The sequence below is a fragment of the Pinus tabuliformis genome, chromosome 9, assembly GCF_031772625.1.
Source record: "Pinus tabuliformis cultivar Carrire ecotype Pingquan chromosome 9, CPIR1, whole genome shotgun sequence".
Lineage (NCBI taxonomy): Eukaryota > Viridiplantae > Streptophyta > Pinopsida > Pinales > Pinaceae > Pinus > Pinus tabuliformis.
Genome location: NC_142307.1, coordinates 126,343,027 through 126,371,023, shown reverse-complemented (window position 1 = coordinate 126,371,023; position 27,997 = coordinate 126,343,027). Strand labels below are relative to the sequence as shown.

The 27,997-nt window shown below is 37.4% G+C and overlaps 1 protein-coding gene across 1 annotated transcript; it reads right to left on the bottom strand.

Annotated features, from left to right (window-relative positions):
• Window positions 1-18,068: 18,068 nt before the first annotated feature.
• Window positions 18,069-19,383, bottom strand: LOC149147414 (histone H2B.8-like). Its single transcript, XM_089445430.1, has 2 exons — window positions 19,137-19,383; window positions 18,069-18,395 (listed from the first exon to the last, which is right to left on the bottom strand). Exons 1-2 carry the CDS (start codon window positions 19,330-19,332, stop codon window positions 18,106-18,108), a joined length of 486 nt encoding a protein of 161 aa, XP_089301556.1. The 5' UTR covers window positions 19,333-19,383; the 3' UTR covers window positions 18,069-18,105.
• Between the last annotated feature and the right edge of the window lie 8,614 nt (window positions 19,384-27,997).

Sequence of the window (27,997 nt, the reverse complement as noted above, 5' to 3'; positions counted from 1 at the left end):
TGTTTAAGATATAGATAAGGTAATTAATGATAGAATTCCGAGCTCCCTTCATGCTTGTTGAGGAGTCTCAGGTAGTAGTATTTTGGTTTGCTATATATAGAAATGACTCTGATGTAAAAAAGGTTGGACATTTTATACAAAAACAGAGTTGTTTTGGGCCATTGTAAGACTTTTGACAGTAATAGTAAAACAGTGTTGATCTCTTCTCAAGATTCTCGATGGATTATTGTGTTCAAATATAATGATGGTGTTCTATATTTTATGTTCTTTTACAGCCTTGTTGTAACACAATCACTCAGAATTCATAAACTTATGCTCTGACTTCCTGTGTGTTTGGCAAGCTGTGGTTTTGATGGAGTATGTTTGACATGTAATGCAAAGAGCCTTGATTTCCATGAGATGACTATGTTTTTCTTGTTTACTTAGTATATGAGACTCCATAGCCCAATGAGAACCAGTTTGATATGTTTCCAACCAGCTTATGCTTTCATGAATGAATAAAGAGTTAGCCATCTGTTATAGTGAAGGATTTTTATCAAGAGTTTGTGAGAGAGCCCTCTCTGATCAAAGAGGCTAATCTTTGATCTAAAGTTAGGTTGAAAGAGTTACATGAAATCTTGCTTGGTTGCAGCCCTCAGTAGTGATTTTGTGATAACAAGGTGGTAAAAGGGTGAGGGCGTGCGATTCCATTCTGTGTGTGACGCGTAGCGGTGGAGGAGAGAGAAAAACCGCTCTACATTGTGCACTAACGTCCCATCGCTTTGTGGGCGCGAAATGTGCGAAGGCCGTACGTTCTTGGTGGAGCTGATCAGACAGTGGAGAAATGATTGGGAAAGCCACTTTATCAGGCGCGACGGGAGTCGTTGGATCGGGTTTCTTAGTAATTTTGGGGCCTTTATGTATGGAGATGTGCGATTGCGATCAGATTGCATCACAATATCTCATCTACGAAGGCCAAGGGGTACAACCTTTAGACACACATGGATGCGACTTGCGGTAGTGATTAAATCCAGACTCGATAAACAAATTAATCACTTTTAGGACTGATGAAGGGAGAATGAGCGGTGCAAGGGAAATGAGAAAGTGACCGTTATGAGTCTCTTTTGAGCATGACCAAGGACCAAGCTCACTTCTGACCTTTAGAAATCAAAGATATGTAGCAGAGCTAACACTGGCTCCTTCTGGGGATGAGATCCTCCCTGTGAGGTCTCAAGAACTGCAGACCGTTGCCTTTCCTGTGAAAACCAGATTAGCAAAATTTCCTAGTGTTCCATTGGGCATGGAGTCTAATTGTGCCTACACTAAAACTGATAAAACAATCATATTTACAACTTTAAGGCCTGAAGACCTTAAACAACATAATTTTTCAAAAATCACCCATTAACTGGGCCATCAAAGACTGTCTCTCCTTCCATACTTTGCAGCATGAAAGTATTGTTCCCTTGGATCTGAGTGATGACAAAAGGTCCAGTCCACAGAGCATCAAACTTCCCATGGTTGCATTTATTCTCTTTTAGTGCATTCCACTTAAGAACCAAGTCTCGAACCTGAAAACTATTTGTTTTTGCCTTCCTATTGAAGGCTTCCTTGATTCTTCCCTGATGTGCTGCAGACTTCTCAACCAGTTATTCTCTGATTTGATGCACTTCTGCTAAATCAATGATTCTTTGTGCCATTTCCTCTCCCTCATTTTGCTCTTCTTGTAAGAATTTTGCCACAGGGAGGGTTAACTAAATTGGGAATACAGCCTTAGTGCCATATACCACCTTGAATGGAGAACTCCCTGTGGATTTCTTGGTAGTGACCCTATCAGCCCATAGTGCATACTTGAGCTTAGAATCCCAATTCTTTTTGTTGCCTTCCAACAACTTTTTAATTATCCTTATCAGGCTTTTGTTGGAAGATTCTTCTAGACCATTTCCTTGAGGGTAATATGAGGTGGAATGAGCCAGCTTAATGCCCATTGAGTCACACATGTCTGTGAACTCTTTGGCCCTAAAGGCTGCTACATTGTCTGTAACTAATTTATGTGGACAACCAAATTTGGTGAAGATATTCTCTGTCAAGAACTTTATGACCACATGATGATCAGCCTTTCTGGTAGGGATGGTCTCAATCAATTTGGTGTAGCAATCAGTGGCTACTAAGATCCATATGTGTTGGCCACTGGAATGTGGATTGATTTCCCCTATGAAATCCAAACCCCACTGCTAAAAGGGACCACTGGCATGAATAGGCTTCAAAGGCAAGGACTTCAACTGCTGCTTCCCCTCAAACCTTTGGCACCTATCACATGATTTAACAAATGAAAAGACATCAGAAAATAGGGTGGGAAATTAATACCCGGCTCTGAGGATCTTGTGGGCCGTGGCCTTCCAATAGTGGTGTCCTCCATAAATGCTGGAATGAAATTGATTCATGACCTCCATGGATTGTTCTTTGTCTAGACACCTTAAAAGGATTCGAGATGGGTCCCTCCAACACAGCAAGTCTTCATGAATGCAATACTTGGCTGCCCTGAGCGTGATGGTTCTGGCTTGGCTTGAACTTAGGCCTAGAGGGATTTCTAGCTTAAGTAAAAATTGAGCTATTGTAGAATACCATTCACAAGAAGCTAGATTTTATGCCACTGTTTGGTTCTGCCCTAATTTAGCTGTCTATTTTGTTTGTTCTTCTTCTGAAATTGTGCTTATGAGATTTATGTCCAGCATCCTGCAATTTTCTTTAGCCATTAGTTTGGCAAGGCCCTGACCTCTAACCAACTTGGTGGGCTTCAACGCTATGTTGAATTCGATCAGATTTGCTATCCATTTAGCTCTTCTACCATCAACATCTCGCTGTGTTAGGATATCTTTAACTGAAGCAGAGGGCACATATGCAGTTACCTTGGAGTGCAAAATGCATATCCTAAAAGATTTCAAGGGTTTGATAAGAGCATAGGCCTGTTTTTCTATAATATCGTACCTCAGTTCAACATCACTTAAGGTTTTGTTGAAGAATGCCAAGGATGTTATGAACCTTCATCATCTTTCTGCAACAGAACTGCTACAAGGGTGTCATCTGAGGCTAACGAAAATATATGGAACGCCTTGCTATAATCTGGGTTGATCAAAGTAGGAGCTTCTATAATGGCTCTCTTTATGGATTCAAAATATCTTCTTGCTGCATCATTCCATTTGATTTCAGACCCCTTCTTCAACGTGGAGGTGATGTGTTTTACAAGTTCAGCAAAAATTGGAATAAACGTCCTTACAAAGTTTATCTTGCCCAGAAAGGACTGGATATCCTTCTTTGATCTCAAGACAGATAGGGTCTGTATTTCTTTCACTCTTTCTGGGTCAATTTTGACACCCACAATAGAGACAATGTGTCCTAACAGTTTTCCCTCATCTAAAGAAAACTATGACTTTTTAGGATTGACTGATATCACAAACCTTCTGCATTTCAGAAATACTTTCCTCAGATGCTGCAAATGATCTTGATGGCTGCTGGAGTATACTATTATGTCATCAAGGTAGATAAGGATGAACTTGTCCTTCTCTCCCATGAATGTTATATCCATAGCTCTCTGAAAGGTTGCTCCAGCATTCATCAGCGCAAAAGGCATCTTGGAATACATAAAAGTGCCCCACGGAGTGGTAAATGCAGTCTTGTCTTCATCATCTGGATGCACAGCCACTTGATTATACCCTGAAAATCCATCCAAGAAAGACATCACATTGGCTTCTGAGACATTCTGCAGCAAATGCTCCATCTTGGCTAGAGGGTAATTGTCTTTCTTAGAGCATTTGTTTAAGTTTTTGAAATCAACGCAAAGCCTGATTTCTCCGCTTTTCTTCCTCACAACTACTAAGTTAGCTACCCATTTTGAATATCTGAGAGGGACTATGATTTTGGAAGCAAACAACTTCTTGATCTCCTTTTCAATCAGAGGGAGGAGCAAAGGATTATGGATCTCAGTTTCTGCTTGAAAAGGATGGTGTCCTTTTCCAAAGGAATCTTATGTTGGATGATCTTTTTATCATACGTTTTGAGGTCAATGTATTCCCAGGCAAAGCCATCAGTTCACTGCTTCATCAAGGTGCAGTATTCAAAACTTTGGGCAGCAGAAAAATGGGTGGACAGATTTATATACCTTGGATGTTCTGGGCTCCCTATGTTATGCTTATGGTCTGCAAATTGATCTTCCTTTTGGGCAGCCTTATAAGGCACATCGTTATGGTCAAATAGCTTTTCTAAGGGAACTAGGGCTTTAGGTATATGATTTCTGGGCAGCTAGACAAATGCTATCTTTACCAATTTTGTTCTTTATCTGGGATTGGGGGCTCTCCTCCAAGGCTTCATTCTCTTGGTCAATTTACATTTCAGAGAATTCATCATCATCCTCAAAGACTTTCCAATGCTGGACATTATGAGGCAAGGATGGTCTGTATTTTATCTAAACTTCGTAAACCAGTCTAGGAGGCATAGGAGGGATAAACATACTAGCAGACACAACAAGGGAATCAACAAGCTGATTTTTGACTCTAGGGATATATGAGATCCAAAAATGTCGGAATAATATTTAAGTCTCCATACCTCATCTCTATACGCTTTCGGCCTCAAGTGCTTTGCTTGAAATTTTTTGTTCACTTGCTGAATGATGAGATCAACATCTCCAAACACCTTTACATTTATGATTCCTATGTCTTTAGTTGTGTTAAGGTCCAATATCAGAGCCTCATACTCTGCTATAATGTTGGTGACTTGAAAAGTCAGCTTAAAAGACAGATGTGTGCTTTCTTGTTTTGGAGATATTAGCACCACCCCTGCTCCTGCAGTTTCCCTTGGACATGCTCCATTGAATAACATCTCCCAAACCTGACTTCCTTGCTCTCCCATAGCCTGGCCTATTGGTTTCTTGAGCTGCAACAAGGCCTTCTGGGATTCTTCAATTTGGAGAATACATGCCCCAAAATCAGTGTCCACAACATAGATGGGATGATTAGTAGGATTCTTCTCATCATTGATGATGTAGCCTAGCTATGCTTCTCTGTACAATCACCTACTTTCCCCTCCAAAAGCTAGGACAGTGGCATAAGATAAATCATTTTGTAATGTTCCACCTAACCTCTTAATCCACCCCCTAGAAAGTAGCATACCAAACTTAAGGGGAACATCTGCCACCACAATATCCATCATCATGCTCTTCATGGGCAGCTAAGTTAGGGTAATAGCCAAGTCTTTGATTAATCCCAGACATTTTACCTTTCTTGAATCAAAGGAGAACAGATCATGATAAGGTCTAGTAATATCAAGGCCTAAATCTTCCATGAAAGCTTTGGGCATTAGGTTATGGCTAGCACCGGTGTCCAGCAGACAGTTATGGAGGGTTTTGTCATGAATGTTCAAGAAGACATAGAATGATGGGGACCTATTGTCAGAGGGTTCAATGATTGGGGCAAGCACAACTGCAGGCTTATCATCTTGCAAATTTACATAATTATGGGAGGTTTGTGAGGCTTTTAGCTCAAGGCAATCAAGGATAGGCTTTCCAAATACCTCACTCTTTTCGAGTTCTATCAAAGGCACAGATATTTTTAACTTCTGGACTTCTGATTCAAAACGGAAGGGGGAAGGGAGCTTGTCAGGGCCTCTTACCTTTTGAGTTGGAGCTTTGGGGATGAGTGGATCAGCTGCCGGCTTTTTCTGTCAGCTAGTCTATTGCTCTGCGGGGACAACAACTCTTTGGGAAAGAATTTCCTTAGCATTACTCATTTGTGACCTCAAATTATACCGCTGCTATTCATCAACCTGCAAAACAACTTCTTTGTCCCACTCTTGACTAGTCTGGTCCTACAGTAATGACTCTTCGTAGGCAGCTAATGTCAAGAAGCTAGCATTTCCCTTGTCTTCCATGCAGTGAATCTCATCCTCTTCATTGAACTATTCCTCCTCCATGACTACGTTCTGAAAAGGAGTCTTAACTCTTTGTTCTTCATTGGTCTCCTTTCCTCTCTGAATGATCTGCAATTGATCATTTGCTCTTCTGAAGGAACCTGGATTTCAAGGAGCAAATGAGTTAGGCAGCCTTGCCTTCCCAAAACTCTGTTCAACCTTCAGCTTGGGTATCTCAGTAGCCAATGATTCTATCATCTAAGTCATTTTATCTAATTTGGGCTCTGAAGATGAAGAAGAGGTGGAAGCTTCACCCCTTTGCCTCATTCTGTCAGCATGACTCTTGAGTTTTTCTGCAACCATGATATTATATTCTACCTATAAGGTTGCATCTTGCATTTCGACCAACGTGGCACATCTTCTTTCTCTCAATAGAAGGCAAAAATCAAAGTCAAATGCATTATCATAAGTGAGTTTTGCAGAGGTGGGGGTAGGATTTACCTCAGCTGGTATCTCGCTATACATACGATTAAACCTCTTATTGAAATCAGACAATGATTCCCCATTTTCTCTCTTGAGCTTTCCAAACTCAGTGTGGTACTATATCAGGTCTTTCTTATCTCCCCAATGCTTTAAAAACACATCATCTAATGCTTCAATGTTTGCTATGGACCTAGGGGTCAACTCTCTGAACCACTTTCTAGCCTCTCCATCAAGGCTTTGGACAAACACCCTCATCCAAACATCATATTCACTGATGTCAAGGTTATCAGCATAACTATAAAAAGATTCAAGGTGTTCTTTAGTTGTTACTCCCTCTATACAGTGAATTTAGGCATGTATTTCTAGTATTCTCCTGTAGGAATGGCATTCAAAGGAACAGGTTGGACCATGGGTCCATACCTAGCAGCAATGATTCTTTCCATCTTAGTAGGAGCTTGCGGGCGTGCCATGACTGGGGTAGGTGGATGGATATTGGCAGTTTGAAAGGTAGGGAGCTGTGAAATGAATGATAGGGACAAAGGAATATGATGGACTGTGTGGGAAGTCTTTTTTCGACTGAGGTCCAAATGGGAACTTAATGAACAAGGAGCTTTATGAATCTCTGAGGGTATTTCTTCATTAACAGTGCTAGGCTCTAAATCTTCAAACTGTATATGCTCAGTTACAAGCCTCTCTTGCAGAGATACATAAAATTGTTTAGGCTTACCTGATCCTGATGCTCCTTTTTGTGATGTTTTTCTTTGCTTGACAATCTTCTCAGGGTCAAGCACTGGGTCAGCTGGTGATTTCTGAGGATTCCTCCATGTATGCCTCATGAACTGAGGCAGAACTGTAATGTAGAGTCGCCAAAGGTTGGTCCTCCAATATAGTCTCCAGATAGATGATTACACCCGGAAATGTGTCCAAACCTTGTCTATCATCAAAGCTAGATCTGTGTCATTCTCCCAAGGAAGCTGAGCTTCAATCTCCTCTCCCCGGCAACGGCGCCAATTATGTTAGGATTCCAAGAAACTCTCCTAGGTTGTAGCTCGGGGATGCCTGGTAACATATAAATTCAACTTATTGTTGCAAATGGATGAATGGAAGGAATGATGTTTGTCCAATCTAGATAACCACTTCTATTATGTTTCACTCTAGACATGCATGAACACCCCCAGACTACAAGGCTTTAGACCACCAACTACTCACAGTTTAAGCATTGGGTGAATATGGAGAATATTGACCACACCAGTGGATGCACAAGACCATGTGATGGCTGGCTGTAACTAATAAAAAATCCTACAAATCTAATCTGCTAGTACACAGACAGGCTGACAACTCTCTGGCACGAGGTGAAGAGAAACCTGAATAACTTATGCAATGATACATAAAAGTCTTTAACACAGAGATAGGATGACAACTATTCTAATGCTAAATATCAAGAGTTCAAGCATGCAGCATATCAGGCACATCTTAGAACAGGAGAGAAATGGAAAATGAGAAATTAATAGCAAAAGAAGCTTGTATTAACTGAAAATGAAGATGAGATGCTGCGAGTGTCAAAATAGTTACAGTCTCCAGAAGTTGAACCTTACATCAAAACATCGACCATCAACCCTAATTACATCTATTTTTTGGGTATATATAAAGTTTCATTACAAGGCGCTTGGCCAATTTGGGTATGGAGGGGTCTTAATTGAACACCAACTACATTTAACTGCCTGATGGAGTCTCTGAGTGTGTTTGCTTACTTCAGTAGATGAATCTGATCTTGTCAGGTGCACTACTGTCCTCTCAGACAGCTAGAGTGTTTGTATCAACAAAGTTCCATAACCGCTAAATGCAGTTACATGCTCATGCTCTGTCCTTTTTCTCTTCAGCCATACTGTCTGTCAAATGTGGTTGTTGAGGAGCAATAGAAAATGGTACTTGAAGGTTGGTAACCTTTGTCCTTCGGGCACACGGAACAGTCAAGGGACATGGACTACATAGCGAGAGGACGAGTCGAATGAAGGAGCAAGATTGGCTATCAGATCAGGAGGATATACGATGAAATGACCTGGCGGAGGATATTGAAAGAAGCAGGAGCAGGATGAACGTGGGTCGTTGGATCTTAGACGAACAGATCCAACGGTGATCGGGTGGTGAAGGCACGCGACATTATCAGGCGGGGATAAAGGATTGAGCGGTAAGCGGTATCAATTGCACCGCCTTTGGGCGTTAGGCAGTAAAAGGGTGAGGGCATGCGATTCCATTCAACGCGTGACACATAGCAGTGGAGGAGTGAGAAAAATCACTCTACATTTCATGCTAACGTCCCATCTCTTTGTGGGCGTGGAGAAGTGATCAGGCAAGCCGCTTTATCAGGCGCAATGGGAGTCATTGGATCGGGTTTCTTGGTAATTTTTGGCCTTTACATATGGCGATGTGCAATTGCGATCAGATTGCATCGCAATATCGCATCAACGGAAGCCAAGGGGCACAACCTTTACACACACATGGATGCAACTTGCGATAGCGATTAAACTCGGATGCAATAAAGGAATCAATCGGTTTTAGCACTGATCAAGGGAGAATGAGCGGTGCAAGGGAAATGAGAAAGTGACCGTTATGAGTCTCTTTTGAGCACGACCAAGGACCAAGCTTGCTTCCGACCTTTAGAAATCAAAGATATGTAGCAGAGCTAACAAGTTCAAAGCTTTGGTCGAGAAAGAGTCAAGGAAGAAGAATTGACAACAATAGAGAATATGTCTCTCAAGAATTTAAGTACTTCTATGCAACGGAAGGAATTAAATGAGTGTTGATGACACCTCATAACCCATAGCAGAATGGGGTGGCCGTGAGGAAGAACAAAACTATTGTAGGGGCAGCACGGGCGATGTTGCATGATCAAAGCCTACCACTTCATCTATGGGCTGAGGCATGTAACACAGCGGTCTATTTGCAGAATAGAAGCCCACATCACATACTTGGGATGAAGACACTAGAGAAAGCTTTCTCCGATAAGAGACCAAATGTGGGTCACTTCAGGATCTTTTGCTCATCGGTATATTTCCATGTGACAAAGGATGCACGGAAGAAGCTTGAGCTAACAGTAGAGTTGGGGATACTTGTGGGGTACACTAATACACCTCATAACTATCAGGTGTACTTGCCTACCATTCGGACAACAGTGGTTCGCAGAGATCTCAATTTTGATGAGCAGAAGGCCATGTGAGTTTCCCTTGAGAGGGAAGTCCAACTACAAGCTGTGGAGGAATTGTTGGTTCCCAAGGAGGAGGAGCTTTGAACTGATGCAGAGCAGCTGCATGGAAAGGTTCCAGGATTGGAGACATCCACTCAAGCGGAGTCTTCCAGAGATGGATGGAAGAGAACAAGAGAAGCTGACAGATTGTTGCAGGATGCGAGAGAGAATGTGGGAGCACCATCTTCTTAGCGCAGACAAAGGAGGTCACCTGGGAGGTACACTGGATACATGGCTCTTACTGGGGAAGTTTTTGAGACCGAGCCATCTTCCTTTGAGGAATTAGTGCAGTAGCTAATTTGGGTTGATGCTATGGTGGAGGAGTATGACTCCATAGTTCGTAACAGTGTTTGGGACTTGGTTCCAAGACCATAGAACAAGTCAGTTGTAAGTTCCTGTTGGCTTTACAAGGTAAAGCAATTTGTTGATGATGGGAGGATCATGTTGCTACAGTATATTTCGACAAAGGAGCAAGATGCCGACATTTTGAAAAAGGCATTGTCAAAGTGTAAATTCGAGTTCCATAGAGACAGGATCGGGGTAGCAGATAATCTCGTTCTTGTTGAGAGGGAGTGTTGAAATGTGGCAACAAGAATATTCCATTTAATTTGTCCTTGAATTAAATTGTGAATTAAAATCGAATTTAGTCTTAAGAGCTACTTGGAATAATTAATTAAGTTATTTTGACTTAATTAGTTGGATAAATTCAAGTTAGAAGTCTTTTTTAAGTCATGCAAGAGTTATCCCTTAAATTAAGGAGATAAGAATGAGTTATATTTGAGTTGTAATTATTTAACTCAATTTACTGAGTTAAGTCCAGTTAAATTAGTTCCAAACTATTTGAGAAACTAATAGAGAGTTAACAATCAGTTGATGCATGCATGCACTCAACTAGTGTACACCAATTAACTGAAGATTCCCTCATCAGAAACTCATGCATGTCTATTCTAAGAAAGACCTTGTTGAGATTAAAGTCAAGGACAATGTACTATTAGTTGCATGTGGTTTCCTATAAAGAAAACTCATGCATGCAAAAGGAATAATTCCTTGAGGATTATGCAGTTCTAACAATGTGTGAGATCAGGAGATCATCCACTTGGTAAATTGGTTTTCCACTTGGTTGAAGGAGATCATCCAAGAGGAATAACGCAAGGAAATAGGAGCTTGGAGGGTAGAGAGGAAGGCTGGAGAGCAGCCAAGATTGCCTATGAGCATCTGTGAGGATTGTACTGAGAACTAGCTAGCTATGAGAGCTAAGGCTTTATATAATACAGATAGTGGGGTTTTTAGTTGAGGCTTTCCCAAAAGTATTTTCATGTGTATTGTGTGATTGATTCTTCTTGTTCTGGTTTTATTGTTCAACTCGATATTTAAGATTCCGCAAATTGTTAGTAGAAGTAGGTTATAGTCTTCTGCTTTGATATATATTGCATTATCGGGTTAACCTACATAGCAGATTTTCTACAATAAACTTAGCAAAACAAAAACAATATAATAAATTGAATAGAATAGAATCATTATTTTTATTACCTTTCACTTTAGCCAACAATATGTTTTTTTCGTGTGTCACTACAACATCTTCCCCATTTCTGGATTGTAGAGCTCCTCTCAATGCAATCAAATACCACCATGTAACACAAACTCGAATTTCCAAAACTATTCAAATTTTATCAATTACTCTTAAATATTTTTAAAATTAATCTAATAATATTAATTATTAGTGATTGTCAATTGAATTTATTTCAAATAATTGAGAGTAATGAATATTATCCTCCATACATTATAAATAACATACTCAATTCATATCATGTATATTGTTGTTATAAAATGCTTGGTTACATGAAAAAAGACAAAAACCAAAAAACCATTGTATTTCTTGTTAATTGTTACTCTGTTAACTTGACTAGATTAATAATATTCATTCTAACATGCATTGTAACATTAATGTATCCATCATTTTCATTCTCTTTAAGGATAAATCTCCATAACTCCTAGAAAGGGATGAGAAACAAGGATAAAACTTCATAACTCCTAGATGGGATGAGAAACAAGGATAAATAATGGGAGGGGATGGCTCCATTCCCATCACCCAAATCAAACAAGGGGAGAAGCATGGCCTTCCAACTCGCCACACATCCTACACTTTCTTCAAATGATGATCCACACAATTTTAAAATCATTATGCATTTAATGAATCGGGGTGGAAATTGATGGAACTCTTTGAATGGTAGATTGGTGAGTCTTAATGTAGGTTGGTGAGGGGAAACCACTATTATTTTCATTGAGTTGTGTCTACAATTTTATTTCTAGCAACTTACCCCTCCCAAACCTAGTTTTTTCTCCTACACTAATTTCTCTTTTCTTCTAAGCGGGGTAGGACCAAGTCCTCTAGATATGGCCTCCCTCAATGTGGCTACTATTTGGCTCTTGCCTAGTATACTCAACAAAATTGAGGAGAATTTGCATAGTGTTCTTGGAGGGAAATGTTTATTTTTATTTGAGTGGAGGTTTATTGTTCTTGGTGTGGAATTTCCTTATGCTAGTTGGGTTGGCAAGGTTACAAGGTATTCGTGCTCCTTACCATAGTGTTGGTTGTATTAATATACGAGTCTACGCTTAATTATCTCTGAAAATTATTTATGGTTGCATTGAATTTTATAATTGTTGGTTTTACGTGTTAGTTGAAAAGCCTTTATTTTTTAAGCATGCTTTTGTCTGGAATGGTGGTTTTCCTACTCTTAGTCCTATATCAGACAAGATCTTCTCATGTTCAATTTTCCACCTTGGATATGAGTTTATTGATTTTTTCTTTGGATGTGTTTTTAATTCTTTAAAATTTTATCTTCCCCATTTAGGGCGCTCTTCCTACACCTTCATCTCCCAGAGGATTTTTTCTCATAGCTTGAAATTGTTGTTGCACCACCCTTCATATTTTCTCTCTCAAGTCTTTTGTTGCCTTGTCTCTTGTTCATCATTCTTTTAGGGGGTTTTCTCATGCATCCATCCTCTCCCAACTATCTTTTCTTATCCCTACCCCCTTCACGTTGAAGGGTCACAAGCTGTTTTTTCTCACCCAGTAGAGTGGAAGGGAGTGCACGAACTCACCTTCATGCCCATAATGCAACTCATTTCTATCAAATCTAAACTCCTAATGACATTCAACAAGAAATTGAAAATGATACAACAAAGGTTCTTGCAAATAAGGACGAACCTAACAATGCATAGGTATTGGCATCAATTGTAGAATGGGTCCCTAATCCAAGTCTACTTGAGGATGCCAAAACCAATACCTCTACACCATTGAGATTTAATAGAATGTCAAAGCCCTTCTCAGAAATGTTATTCTAGAACACAATTAGGCTAAGAGAGAAATGTCATTGCAATTGGATGAACTTCAGACCGAGCATAGCAATATGGGACTCAAACATAGGGATGCAACTCTTAGGCCGGCTTGTAAAAAAGCCATCTAAATTGTGGAAAAGGACCAAATTATCCAAGAACCATAGATGAACCCATTGACATCTCTACCTCATCATGAGAAATTCATATGGCCCATAATCTTACTGGTTTGATCTCTCAAGCATGTCATTATATGTTATCAATTTAAAGATTTGGCGGGTCACAATTTATTTTTTATGTTTGACATACTAATATATATGTTATAAGAAACGTAGATGTTAGTATACTTAACAACAATAATCTCAACTAGTCTTTTTTTTTAATTTCAGAGAAAATATATCTCTCATTTTACCACTAGTTTGGTTTCCTGCTAAGGTGATAATGTTGGCATTATAGTAGGTTTTCTTGTTGGCATTGATGTCAACCTATTGGTGGTGGCCCACATGATCCTCATGGTTTGTTGTCAACATGAAGATTTACTAAATATGAGTTACCATTGAATTGATGCAGAGGCGTTTGGAAAACTAGTGCTTTATGATGGTTGTAAAGGAGTTGCAAGAGGTTGGACACATTCTAGAGAAGTTGTAGGAGGTCTGAGAGGGTTTGGAGATGCTAGCAAGTGAGGATCTGAAAAGAAAATACTAGTAATGTGGGTGAATAAGTGGCCACAAAGTGTTATAATGTAGGTAATCACTATCTAGGGTGCGTTATAAAAAACTTCCCAAGAAGATAAGGTATGTTATAGTCTGTAAGAAGAGAAAATGAAAAACCACTGGCAAAACCATTGGATTTCCCATGGTATTTAAAAAAAAAAATTGAAGTGAGTGGTTCATTTAGTCACACAATGATAATTTGCTTGGGTTGATCTAGAACATTAGGACATAGATATTTATATCCAAGTGTTGGATAGAGGTTTGGTTGATGATTGGAACACATTCTGCTTCCTAAGATTGCATAGAAACCTTGTGGAGTGAAATGATAAGATTATAGCATGATTTGTTTACAGAACTAGTGAGGGGTTACTATGAGAATGGAGCTGGAATATATAATTGTTGTATCTAACAACTGTTTTGAAGGGATAAAGAAATGCATATATTATTTAGATTACAGAGAAGAAGAGTATCGAATACACATATTACGAAGACAGATGGCAAGTAGAAGGTTGAAATATCTATGCATGTTGACTTGGGAAGCGATGTTTAGTATTCAAAATTTCAAACATTGGATTAGTGTGGAAGAGAGCTAGATTTATGACAAATATAGAGTTTGATTGTTGGTGTTAGATGGCATAGTGCAAACCTGTAGCAGTGCATGGGTACATGATTGATGGCTAACAGTTTGATGTTGCAGGTTTCATATTCACTGATTATTTTGCATGTTAATAAATAGCATTATAGTTATGTACTGAGTTTGTTTGAATCCAATATTTTAAAACCATTAATGCATCTCCATGCCAATTATCCTTGTATTCATGTATTGTTATCATTGTAAGACTTTGAGAGATTATTTCTACCAAGGTCATGGTTGATTAATGTGTAGGATTGAATGTTATAATGGTTTTGTATATGACTGAGCGATGAGAAAAGTATATTGTTGTTAGTGCATGGTGAGATTGTTGACGAAATGAGAGCATCACCCGATGCAATGAGTGCTAAGTGAACTATTCAAAAATCATGAGAAATTAGTCAGTTACAACTACCTCTCATGGAAATGGTCATACGTTTGAATGACTTACTTAACGCAGTTGAATCCCAAAAATGATATCTAATATAATGCACTGCGTAAATCCCCCATACTTAAATTCAAAAAGAGTCAAGGGATCTCTACTTGAATGGTTCATGAGGCACAATACTTGCTAAGGTTTTGCAAATGGGGTAGCAAGCTAAGTGGGCTTGATTGTGGGAAAAACTCCACAGTTAAGCGCGCTTGAGCCAGAGGAGTTCTGGGATGGGTGACCTCCTGGGAAGTCCTGGTTACCGGGTGCAAGCCTCGGAAGTGATGATTGATGCTATGTGATTCGTTCTCCACATTTCACTAGTTTCAATCCCACTTCTTCACCCCTGTGAGCATCACCCGATGCAATGAGTGCTAAGTGAACTATTCAAAAATCATGAGAAATTAGTCAGTTACAACTACCTCTCATGGAAATGGTCATACGTTTGAATGACTTACTTAACGCAGTTGAATCCCAATAATGATATCAGAGATAGGTTTTGTTGATGTTGATTGTATGTGTTGAGCTAATTGGTTGACATGTTGTAGATAGTGTATTGTTGATGTACTTATGTTGATAAGTTGTGTCAAAGAGAGAATTGGTATTACAGTGATGTGTTAATGTTGATGTTGTATTTGGGTCCAGTCTGAAACATTCTGAAATGTGTCCCTAGTGAGTTTATGGGGGTTAGGGCCTCCGACAAGTGGTGGCTCTCCAAGATAAGAGTGGTGGCTCCTTTTTGGTAGTGGCCAACAAATAGTTGATAGAGAGTTGGGACTTCCTGGCTGGTGGTAGCAAACAAATTTGCAACGACAGTGCGAACATGCTTGACGTGTCAAGGCAGACTCAGGGATCTCGAATTTTTTTGCCACAGAAAACACCCAGCTAAGGAGGAAATTCACAATGAGTCACCGAAGCAGAGTTGTGATGGAATTGCTTTTTCTTTCTCATAAATCGCTCCAAGAAGTGTTCGAAGGAGCCTTGCGAGCGCTCGTTGGTGGTGATTAAAGGGAAAAAGCTCATGCCATTTCATACTATTGCTATTTACCTTCCCAAGGGCCAAGTCATCTGTAGGGACCTCCAAAGCAAATGTTCAGTCTGGTCCCCCACACAGCCTCCACCTTCTTCTTCGGAGAAGACTTGTGATGAAATGTGACAACGAAGGTCACTGTGAAGCCCTGAGTGGTGAGTTTCCTGGCAAGGTGCATGAATGGAATTAGGTGGCCATGACCAAGAGATAGTAGCATCATCACATGATAATCAGAGACGGTCTTCATTCTATTCACCTTCTCCATGCTCGAAGCCATTTTTATCAATTTGAAAAATTGGGATCACTAGAATGAGAATCTCAACTAAACTAGAATTAGAAGCTCGTGGGATTTAGAAAAGGGAGCCGCTTCTTCAAGTGTAAAAGTGGGCTATTAAGAAATAAAAAGAATAAGAGGTTTCACATGAGGAAAATTTGCGTCCACTAACTGGTTAGTTGAATTGTATATATAGGGAGAATCGTGCTACAAAGAAGACCAGTGCTAGATCTTGAACAATTGATGTCAAAGGTTAGTTAGTAAAAAGGCAAAAAGCATGCAAAAAATGGTGATGGTATGAGTCGTATCACTTGTCTGTCCTCGCAGTTAAGGTACATGGGTCAAATCATGGCTACACAAAGGGCCATTAATTTTTCTCAAATTTTTCGTGTAATAAGATGTTAACACTAAATATATCTCAAGTACCTTCTGGAATCTTTCAAAACATTTATTTTCCTTAATACCATATTTCTATAGTTTTTTCCAATATCATCCTTCATAATTCAAACACTAAATTAAGAAAAAATCTCTAGAATTTTTACATCCAAACTATCGATATCTATAATTATTTTCTTGGAGATTAGAATTTTTCAAAAATTATTTATTTGCTTTTAATATCATGTTTTTGTAATTTTCTTTCATAGTTTAATATCATGACTTTATAATTAAAACACTAAATTAGGGAAAAAATCGCCATGATTTTTACATCCAAACTATTCATATCGATGCTTATTTTCTTGGAACTGTTGATATTGATGATTATTTTCTTGAAGATTAGAATTTTTGTGTCAAGAAGGTAAAACATGGTTAGCTGTTCAAAACCAACAACGATAGTGAACTGTAAAATCTTTCTGCACAATATGTTATGAATTATTTAAGATTATTAACAATATTTTTATTAAGTTAAACATTTCATTATGATTAAATAGCTACCCGATAGGTGTTTTGTGTCCCTATGATGAGTTTGGCTAAAAAAATTTAACCAAACACATCTTTCAATTTTCATCCTCCTCAACCTAATCATTTTTTACCACGTAGGTGTACCTCTAATTCGAGGGCTCCGCTTGGGCGAACTCTCTGTAGTTGGCCAGGTAGAATTTCTAAATTCAATATATTGAATTGTATAAGAGCGTATAGACTTCTAGCAAAATGTCTGTATGCCAATTGGCCAAAGTTCCATCGCTAAGAATCGGCGATAAACACTTCTGCTGAGAGTGTCACGTGATTCTATACATCTCAATATAGATTCTTCAACCCAAATGTTTCCACCCTCTATACATATAACCCCATTGACCATTCAAAGTTGCTACTTTCCATACCACTGATATTGAGCAATGCAAGATACCATTCTCTCTCTTACAATGGTTAAATACACTGCGAATTCACAAGTCAACGGGAGCTTACAAAGAACACAAAGAAGCATAGTTAGGGCAATGTTATGAAAGATTTTTTTTGGCAGTGATATAAATCTAAAATTTATTTTAAATTTAGATTTATTGAATATTAAGAAAGATAAAATTTTTGAGATCTCCAAATCAACTTAAAATATGAATCAAATTACAATCACTTTTGTCCGTCACCCGCAGAACCTCCGAATCATATTGAATGCATGCATTTCTTCCAATTATCGAAGCTTCTGAGCAACTAGAGTACTGAGATTAACAAGCATGGTTTCGTATTACTATTTAGGATTAAAAAAAAGGAAATGGATGCCGATCACCATACCAATCCTCTTACAGTTCTCCACTGTAACCCCAACAATACTGTAATGGATGGGCCTTGATACGCACGACTTAACAACATATGCTACATGTTCCGATTCTGTATATCAAGGAAAGATACTACAAGTTTTTCAGGTAAACAGTAATAAATTTATTATATTGGCTTCAAATCTTTAAAGGAACATGTGAAAGCTCAATTCAAGAGCAATTCAAGAGACGAAGACTGAGAATAAGAATCCATTTCGGAGTCTCACAAAAGAAAAAAGAATCGAAAATGAGAAAATGCAAAAATTGTGATGCAGACAGACCAGAATGCGATTCCCTACACCTATTTAAAAGAAATCGTCGAAAGAGGACCGGAATCTAAGCGCTGGTGAATTTTGTAACGGCCTTAGTACCCTCATACACAGCGTGCTTGGCGAGCTCCCCTGGAAGAACGAGTCTTGCGGCTGTCTGGATCTCCCGGGAAGTAATAGTTGGTTTCTTGCTGAGGCGAGAGAGTCTGGATGCCTCGCTTGCCAATTTCTCAAATAAATCATTGATAAAACTGTTCATGATTCCCATGGCGTTGCTGGAAATACCCATTTCCGGATGGACCTGCTTCAGAACCTTGAAGAGATAGATCTTGTAGGTCTCCACATTTTTCTTGTGCTCTTTTTGTCTCCTTCCTCTACTACCTTATTCTCCAACTTCGAAGACAGCTTTTCTGTTGAAGGGGAATTCCCAGCCATGGGCCTCTTCTCTGCCTTCGGGACCATTGATGTCAAGGGCTTTTTCCCAGCCATGGGCCTCTTCTCTGCCTTCGGGGCCATTGATGTCACTATCGTGACTCGAACCTGCCACCACAGAAAAGACTCGGTGTTGCTATACCTGTGAAAAGGAGAAGCGTCTATGCAAAATGAAAGCAGGAGGCCGTTTCATTAAATAGGGGTTGGAGTGTCTTTCCTATTGGCTGATCCCTGGCGCCACGGATTGCTGATGTAGGCCAGATTTTAACGGGCATTCAAACTTTGACTACAAATTAATTGGTCACTAGCTTACATTCATTTTAAAGGGATCAAATTTCTCTTGTTGAATTGAGCCTTCTGTGATCTATATCAAGTTTCTCAAAAAAAATTCGGGGTAAATCACATAATATTACATTGGTTGACCCATTTCGAACCAACCAGTGTGAACTTGTCTTGAGGATGAACCACATTGGTTGGTTCCAAATGCCTCGAAAAATGTAATATTATGTGATTTACGCGGAAGAATTTCTCATGCCTCGTTCGCCAATTTCTCAGATAAATCATTGATAAAACTGTTCATGATTCCCATGGCATTGCTGGAAATACCCATATCCGGATGGACCTGCTTCAGAACCTTGAAGAGATAGATCTTGTACGTCTCCACACTTTTCTTGTGCTTCTTGCTCTTTTTGTCTCCTTCCTTTACTACCTTATTCTCCAACTTCGAAGACATCTTTTCTGTTGAAGGGGAATTCCCCACCAAGGGCTTTTTCCCAGCCATGGCCCTCTTCTCTGCCTTCGGGACCATTGATGTCAAGGGCTTTTTCCCAGCCATGGGCCTCTTCTCTGCCTTCGGGGCCATTGATGTCACTATCGTGACTCGAACCTGCCACCACAGAAAAGACTCGGTGTTGCTATACATGTGAAAAGGAGAAGCGTCTATGCAAAATGAAAGCAAGAGGCCGTTTCATTAAATAGGGGTTAGAGTGTCTTTCCTATTGGTTGATCCCTGCCGCCACGGATTGCTGATGTAGGCCAGATTCTAATGGGGATTCAAACATTGAATACAAATTAATTGGGGATTCAAACATTGACTACAAATTAATTGGTGACCAGGTTACATTCATTTTAAAGGATCAAATTTCTTTCGTTGAATTGAGGCTTTGTGATTTATATTAAGTTTCTCAGAAATTTTTATGGGTAAATCATATAATATTATATTGGTTGACCCGTTTCGAACCAACCAGTGTGAACTTGTCGTGAGGATGAACCACATTGGTTGGTTCGAAATGCGTCCAAAAATGTAATATTATGTGATTTACGCCGAAGAATTTCTCATAAAAAATCAAATTTCTTTTTATTCCAAACGCCATTTTCTCATTAAAAAATCAAATTTCTTTTTATTCCAAAAACTATTTTCATATTAAAGAGATTTGATCCCTTTTCACACTTAATAGATCCAAAGTTAAAATGAATTTAATCTTGTTTAATTATTAATTAAAATGATAATTATTACTTTTATGTTATTTTATTCCAAAGTTATAATGAATTTAAGCTTGTTTAATTATTAATTAAAATGATAATTATTATTTTTATGTTATTTTATTTTTAATTTTAGTTTCATTAATTTTAACTAGTTAAAATGTTTTATTGATAATTATTATTAATTTATCTATTTTATTTTATTTTGGTTTTTATCCGATCATAATGTTAAACATTATAACTTCTCTACCAAAGACCCCTATCCACGGAATAAATTCCTTAAAACTAAGGGATACCTCTTTCCAGAGTTCATGGTCACTTTAAAAGTTTTATGCGAGATCTTAACTATAAGTTTTTTTATTTTATGTTTTTGGAATAGTATGATAAGTGATAAATAAATATTTTGAATATAAAGTCAAATGTTAATGGTTGATTGATTTTAACTGGTTTTACTGGAATAATAGTTTTGTTATAAGTTAAGGATTGATTTTCTATTTACTTTTTTATTTCAAAGAGTTTTGTTAACTATTTTGAATATGAAGTCAAATGTTAATGGTTGATTTTAACGGGTTTTATTGGAATAATAGTTTTGTTATAAGTTAAGGATTTGATTTTTTATTCACTTTTTAATTTCTAAGAGTTTTGTGATAAGCTATAAATAAGTATTTTGAATATCAAGTCAAATATTAAAGGGTTTTACTAGAATACATCAAGGATGGATTTTTATTTTTCTTGGAATTGTGAAAAGTTTTGTTATAAATTATAAATAACTATTTTGAATACAATGTCAAATTTTGTTAGTTGGGATTTATTTTAAGATGGTTAAATTTTAAAATTCAAAGTAGTTGAGTGAGAATTAAATCAAGTGTGATGGTTGAATATATATATATATATATATATATATATATATATATATATATATATATATATATATATATTAGTGTTTCCAAAACGTCCACAGGTGTGTTTATTTTGTAACAAACTTTCAGAATTTTAGTTTAATTATATTAATCAACCTAGACCCATCTTAACTCTTGATCTATTAAAAGTGGAGATATCAAATTTCTGGAGGTGCAAACCTCCTTTTTAGTGAAAAACTTCAAGAAATGATTAAACTTAAAGAGATTCTATCCCTTTGGGAGAATGATATATTCAGAGTCAAGATGGATCTAAGTTGGTTTAATTGTTAATTATTAATAATTTTAATTAATAATTTCATTTTTTTACTTTTATCTTTATTTTTATATAATTTGACCTAGTCCATGCAAAAATGTTATAAAATTAAATTGAAAAAATATATATTTATAACATATTTTGATTGTGAAATGAGAGATGGTTTTTGGGCATGTGGTATTGATGAGCCATGATATTGGTATTGTAACAAAGTTAATAATATCTACGGTAAATTTGGGGTGAATATCCATGGTTAAAAGTCTTTTTATATTGTAAGTATTAAGTTTTTATGTTCTTATTAATGAAATTTAAATGTGGTTACAAAATTATTACTTTAATTTACATGGTAAAGTGGATTGTAATTTATAGTTACTATTTATATCTTATATATCTTAATGTGATAGAGGGTTTAGATATATCTCAAAAACAATTTCCCTCAAGGAATGGAGACCCAGAAGGGAACCACACCAGATAACAAGGCCACACAGTTCCACACAAATCAGGGAGAGAAGGCAAACGAGTTTCTGAATATGGGAGGGACCAAAAGGCATCATCACTCAGACACTTCAAGTTACACAGTTAGTCATAGCTTCGATCGAGCCAACTCAAGGTGAGTGGCGCAAGGTCGAAAAGAAAAAGGGGAGAAAAACTTGAAGGGTGAGTCCATTACTCACTACCGGGGGTGAGTCCATTACTCACTACCGGTTTTCAGTTTTTCTGCCCTTCCCCCCTTCTTTCTCTCTTTCTCTTATTCTTATTCTAGTGCACATTATTTTTTAACGTTGCATTGGGTACGAAAGCACTTGAGTCCTATGGGCTAATACAGAAATGCTTAATGCATCTGCAATGTGTAACTTTTCATTTTTTAAATAAAAGGTTACCGATTTTTTCTTTGGAAAAAAAAATATCTCAAAAACAATTATAATCTTTTTGTTTTTAGATTCAATTAAAAAAATATTATAAATTAAATTTAAATAAAATAATTTGATTGTGAAATGAGAGATGGTCTTTGGGCATGTGGTATTGATGAGACATGGAATCAGCCCATGGTATTGTAACAAAGCCTATTTATAAGTAATAATATGTATGGTAAAGTTGGGGTGAATATCCATGGTTAAAAATATTCTTACATAGTAAGTTTATTATAAGTATTAAAGTTTTTATGTGCTTATTAATTAAATTTAAATATGGTTACAGAATGATTATTTTAACTTATAACGTAAAATGTGTTTTAACTTATAACTATTACTTATTTACTCTATATTGGGTTGTAGAGTGCCTCTCGAAACAATAATAAGTTTAACTTCCATAGTAGTATTCATATATCAACGGTTGAGATTTATTATGCATTTTCTGTGTAATTAATTAAAAAAATTCTTGAACATTAATTATGTTTTTTGGGCATGTGGGATTGGTAAACCATGGTATTAACCCATAGTATTGTAATAATGCATATTTACAAGTTAAGAACTCCATGGTAAAGTGACCATGAATCTTCATGGTTAAAATTTTTATCACATGTCCTTTTAACAGTATAAATGATGAAGTCATATATTTTTTTTTGTAATTAACAATTAGAATAATTTACAATAAAGTTATAATTTAGTTATTTTATATGCTTCTTTCAATCTAGTAATGTGAGATGTCTAAAGAGATAAGTGTTTTAACAAGTTTACCAGCGATTTAAATTATATGGTTGTGCTAGTTATCAATAATTGTTAAGTGGATTGTAGGATTTAACCTTCATATAATATTTTAGAATATTCTTAGTACTAGTTATAGATCAAAGATTGAGATTTATTTCAAAAATAGTTATGCCATTTTCATCAAATTGTTTGAATTATAAGGTTGTGCTAATTATCAATAATTGTTAAGTGGATTGTAGGATTTAACCTCCATATAATATTTTAGAATATTCTTAGTACTTGTTACAGATCAAGGTTGAGATTTATTTCAAAAATAGTTATGCCCTTTTCATCAAATTGCCTCTACAACCCAGTATAGGGGAGATGTGTAGGTGTAATGTAAGAAAGTTTGTCAACATTTTTTAAATATCAATAAAAATATATAGGGGAGAGCCACTAGTGCACTAACCCCTCCACCTCAGACCACAATAACACCAAAAATTCATGCCTCATTCTCGTACAACATGTGGTGGCTGCATGCGTCCACTTGTCCACCGTACATGGTAACTAGTTCAACAGGTTTAGGTAGTGTTTGGTATATGTTAGGGTTTAGTCTTTGAAGCTTGTGTTTGACATTGTGCATTTCTATTTGGGTCTAGTTATTGTTCGTTTATGTTGTAGGGTACTTATGCGCCACTGCTCCAATGGCGGTCACTGCCATAACTTTCCTTGGTGCTACGGATAGTGGGTTATGGAGCAGTTTTGATGGTTGTGCTAGAGGTTGTTCGGTTGTTATCATCCATTTTGTCTTGTTTATTGGGCTGGTTTTTCTTCCTCGTCTGGTGTATTGGGTTGGGTATTCGTCTATGTTCGTCCCTATGGAAGATTTAGCTCGGCCTGATGTTGGATATGGTTGTTTCATGCTCCGAAGGGTTTTTCCAAGTTTTTATGTAAATTTATGAGCTTTTTGGTTGAATTTTATTTGTTGTTTGTAGGTTTGGGGAAGTCTAACAATGTTTGATGTTGTCTTGTAGGCCGTTATATGATTTGCAGTCTAAGCTATGGTTTTTGGAGCATGTGGGGTTCTTGTGGCTTGCTGGCATGGAGAAAGTCCATGAAATGACAACTGGAAGGTAGGACACTGTCCTACCAACCTATATACCTATGTTTTTAAACACATTTAGCCAAAATGGATGATTGTGCCTTTGTTCTGCTTTTGTTTTTAAACACCTTCAGCTGTTTGGGTTTTGGGTTTTGTGGGTTTTGGGTAATTTTCTGAAATTTAGCTTCAACTGTCTGGGTTTTGTGTGGGTTTTCAGTTTTCTGGGTTGTGGGTTGTGGGTTTTCAATGAGTTTTTTGGGTTTGGGGTTACCATTTTTTGATTGACAATCAATATTAATAATATCATGTCTCTCAACCCTTTGATTTTGTTGAGTAACTCTTCTTTTTGTCCCATTTTCCATCACCTTTAGGTTACATAGTATGTGAATCTAGCTATAAATAGATCTCAGGATTATCTCTAAAAACTTGTTCATTAGCTTGGTATTTAGGGATAGTGTCTGACATTGTTGCATCTGCCATTGTTTCAAGGTATTATGAACATGACATGACTTCAAATTTCTCATTTTAGAAGTGAACAAATGTTCCTCACTGGCCTCATGACAATGCCCACCACTTGTTGGGATTTCATTCAGTTTTCATGCGTTTTTCCAGAGATATTATTTGATTGATAATCTAAAGTGAATTTGGGTTGATCGTATCTGCAGCTTTCTAAGAAAGGAATATCATTCCCAAACTGGTTTATTAGAGAATATGAGATTTCTTTTTTTAGTTCATGTAGTTTAGTGTGCAAGTCAAATTTCTCAATTTAGAAGTGAACAAATGTTATGAAAATATATCTTTTGACTTCATTTCTTGATCAGTTCTTATACATTTATCAGATTTACAGTTAGATACGTGAGTACATTTATAAATATTGCATCTACGCAGTCCAAACTTCATTTAGTTCTATTTCCTTTACAATGTTATTTCAAAATAGATTCGATTGATCTTTTCTTTTTATTATTTTCTCTTGAATTTCCATTAGTGGGAACAAAGTAATTATTTTGTTTACTCCCTCTGTAAGCAAACACAAGACTGGTTTCCATTGCACTTCTTAACCACATGCTCCTAGGAAGATCCTTCCTTTGAAAAAGAAACTGGTCAATAATACTAAGGGTCCCCATGGTCGAAAGAGCTACAATGAAGCTTCTACCTATTATTCAACAGTGAATATGTTCATAATGATCCTAATTATAGTGTGATAATTTTTTATCTTTATATGTGCAATATATAACCTCTCTTGAAATAGGAACAGAGATTTTCCACAGGATACATATTACATATCTCTTTGTCTCTTGTTGAATCCCCTCATGCTCAGTTTCTCACTGGTTATTAGTATCTTCTTATTCTTGCTTATTGGTGTCAGTTTTGTCTTCTTCCTTCCCACTTGTACTCTTGATCTCTTTATTGTCTTCTTGATTGGGGGTTATCCCATGTTCATATCTCCTTTGTGAATTGCAATTGAGATCAGCTTCCTATTCTACATGCTTCCTGACGAAGCCAAGATCATCCTTATCTTCATCAAACTCCCATTATTTAATTAGACAATCAATAAGTCTCCTTAAACCATCAACAAAAATAAGTTCTGAAGTATTACCAACAATGGTCTGACTTGGGGATACTTGATGGCTTCCTATACTAAGCCTTGTTGAGAAATCAATGCATGTAGGTATTAGGGTTTGATTCCTCTTTTATTGATAATTACTTGTGATTTATGTTAACTTCTTTTCCTTCTTTATTATGTTTCCTTTCATCATATAGTTACCAAATTAAATGATTATCCTGGTCATACTTGTTGTAGTTGGATCTTCACATCGAAATAAAAATAATTTTCAGATCGTAATTCCAATTCAAATTCATTAGAGTTCAGATTCTTGAATTCAGTTGATCTAACTTGATTAAATTATTCCAATAAAGTTCAATTATCTATAGATCATAACAAATATTCTCAAATCAAGTAAAACTAGATGTAGCTATGTAGAAGAGAATGGTATTTTTATCATTTGCAATCCTCAATCTGATGAACTTGATAATCCTTAATTTTGTAGAAGTTTATATTCTACTATGAAACAAACCAACATAATACATCCTTACAAAATTCACATTGCGATGTGCTTACAAAAAATAATTCATGCCACCCCTATGCTTGATGGCCTCCATTTCTTGCATTGCCCCAAATTGTTGAGTGTCCTGCTTGACCCAAGAATGGTAGACTACCCAATATTGGTTGATTAGGATGTGCCTGAATGTGACCATATGATTGACTCCAATTTGCTCCTTGTAGCCATGGAGGGACTAAGTAGCCCAAGTGTACATTTGTGTTACTAACCCCAGCACTGAGTGCAAGTGTCATATAAACACAGTTAGGATTTAAACTTGCACTATTAGGGATATATGAGGTGGGCACAACCACTCGCTCATAGTGGGGCACTTGGATGTTAATCAAGTCTTGGTATGATAATGTGTGCTCTGCAATATGGTCCAACATGTTGGACATCATCCTATTTTCCTCAAACTGGCTTAGACCATAGACTTCTCTGCTTGTCACCCCTCCTCCTTGATTTGAAATGAGATCTTAGATTAATATTAAGGTATTACAGACTCATGTGCAGGATTAGCCTATATTACTTAGTGTAACGGATCGAAAAGATTGCGAATAATATAGACAATGAAGTAGTTAGAAAAACATAACAGATACATGCATAACACAACAAATAATCGAGTTCACCTAAAACTCCTAGGCCACATCTCCTGGCCTAACCTTCAGTGGTGACCTCTCTATTATGTCTTCAAGAGCAGAGTTTTACAAAAGTGAGCTTAATTTGAGTCTCAACACAATAGATACAAAACAGTAGGAGTTTACTTGAATCCCTCAAGTCTCTCTGAGTACACAGATTCTCTCTCTCGCTCTCTGTCTCCATTTTCTCTTTGTCTCAGCACTTCTTTCCTCTATCTCTATCATTTAGTGGATTTTAAGCCAATCGGCACTTGTTTGTTCATTTTCCCTTTTGGGCTCTCTAGCTTCCCGCCTTTGTCCACTCAAATCCCCTCTGAGTGTTAACCAATCATGGTATAACGTCTTCAGGTATAGTGGCCACCTATTTTTTAATGGAAGGGACCATCGCCACCTTTGAAATCCCAAAAATAGTCATTCTCTACTTACACAGAGAAATGCACAAAAACACCGGAAAATCCGCCAAACTGCCATTTATCGGACTTGAAATATTATCAATTCCACCCTATAATCCTTTCGGATCTATCTTTGGGTGCTATCGCAAGTCCACCATTGATCGATGTGATCATTGATCCAATGGTTGCTATCGATTTCGGGTGGCTTATGCGCACGAAGATTACCTGCCCGAAAAGGTGGTTTTTTCTCTCTAGTGCCTAGCCATGTGGCCGCCAGTGTATGAGCTCAGGCGGAGCCCGTCCAATACTGCTTACTGCCTGAGGCCCACCCAAAATCCCACTCGTCACAGAACTCAAAATATATATCGCTGCATGTATAAACCCTTTTGGGTCCATTTTATCACTCCATTCGCATTTCCTTTGTTTTTCGTTTATTTAACTAAAACGCGAATTTACATAGAAAAAATCCTTTTTACAGAAGTCAAAATATATATATTTGTACCCATAAGACCCATCAGGTTCGGCTTTATTGCAAGTTGCATATGTATTGGCCCTACTCCTCTGTAGTTTTGTGATGCAATTTTGTGATGCAACATATCGCAATCGCATATTGCATAGTCCTCGGGCCCTAGTAAGTCCTTTTGTGTGTAAATTGGCGATGTGATGGCGCGAGTAGATCTGGACCATTGATTTACGCACATAGATCAATGGCTCTCGTTTAATCGCGTTGGTCGCTATCGTGATTTCCCATAAGGCCACCTCCTATGAACTATGCTTGCCACCTCTGACTGCGATACACTGATTAGATCTGGATTGTTGATCAGCCAGATTTGATGGATCCTGTGCGAAGTTGCTTAAGCCTCTGATAGACTCTATTTTCACCATTTATTCTTGCTTTTCCTTTGCGATAGTGTAATCCGCCATTTTTGAAGGTTCATCCTTTGCGATAGTTTTTTATTTTTGAAGACTTAGAGGGTTTTTTGGATCCATTTCGGATCATGCCTTCCAACTAAAAA

Bases quoted from the DNA above. Each gene is read 5' to 3' on its own strand.
- LOC149147414 (XM_089445430.1), bottom strand. From the start codon at position 19,332: ATGGCCCCGAAGGCAGAGAAGAGGCCCATGGCTGGGAAAAAGCCCTTG. The intron at 18,396-19,136 runs GTGTGGAGACGT...GGAGACAAAAAG, and splicing joins GAGCAAGAAGCACAAGAAAA to AGCACAAGAAAAATGTGGAG.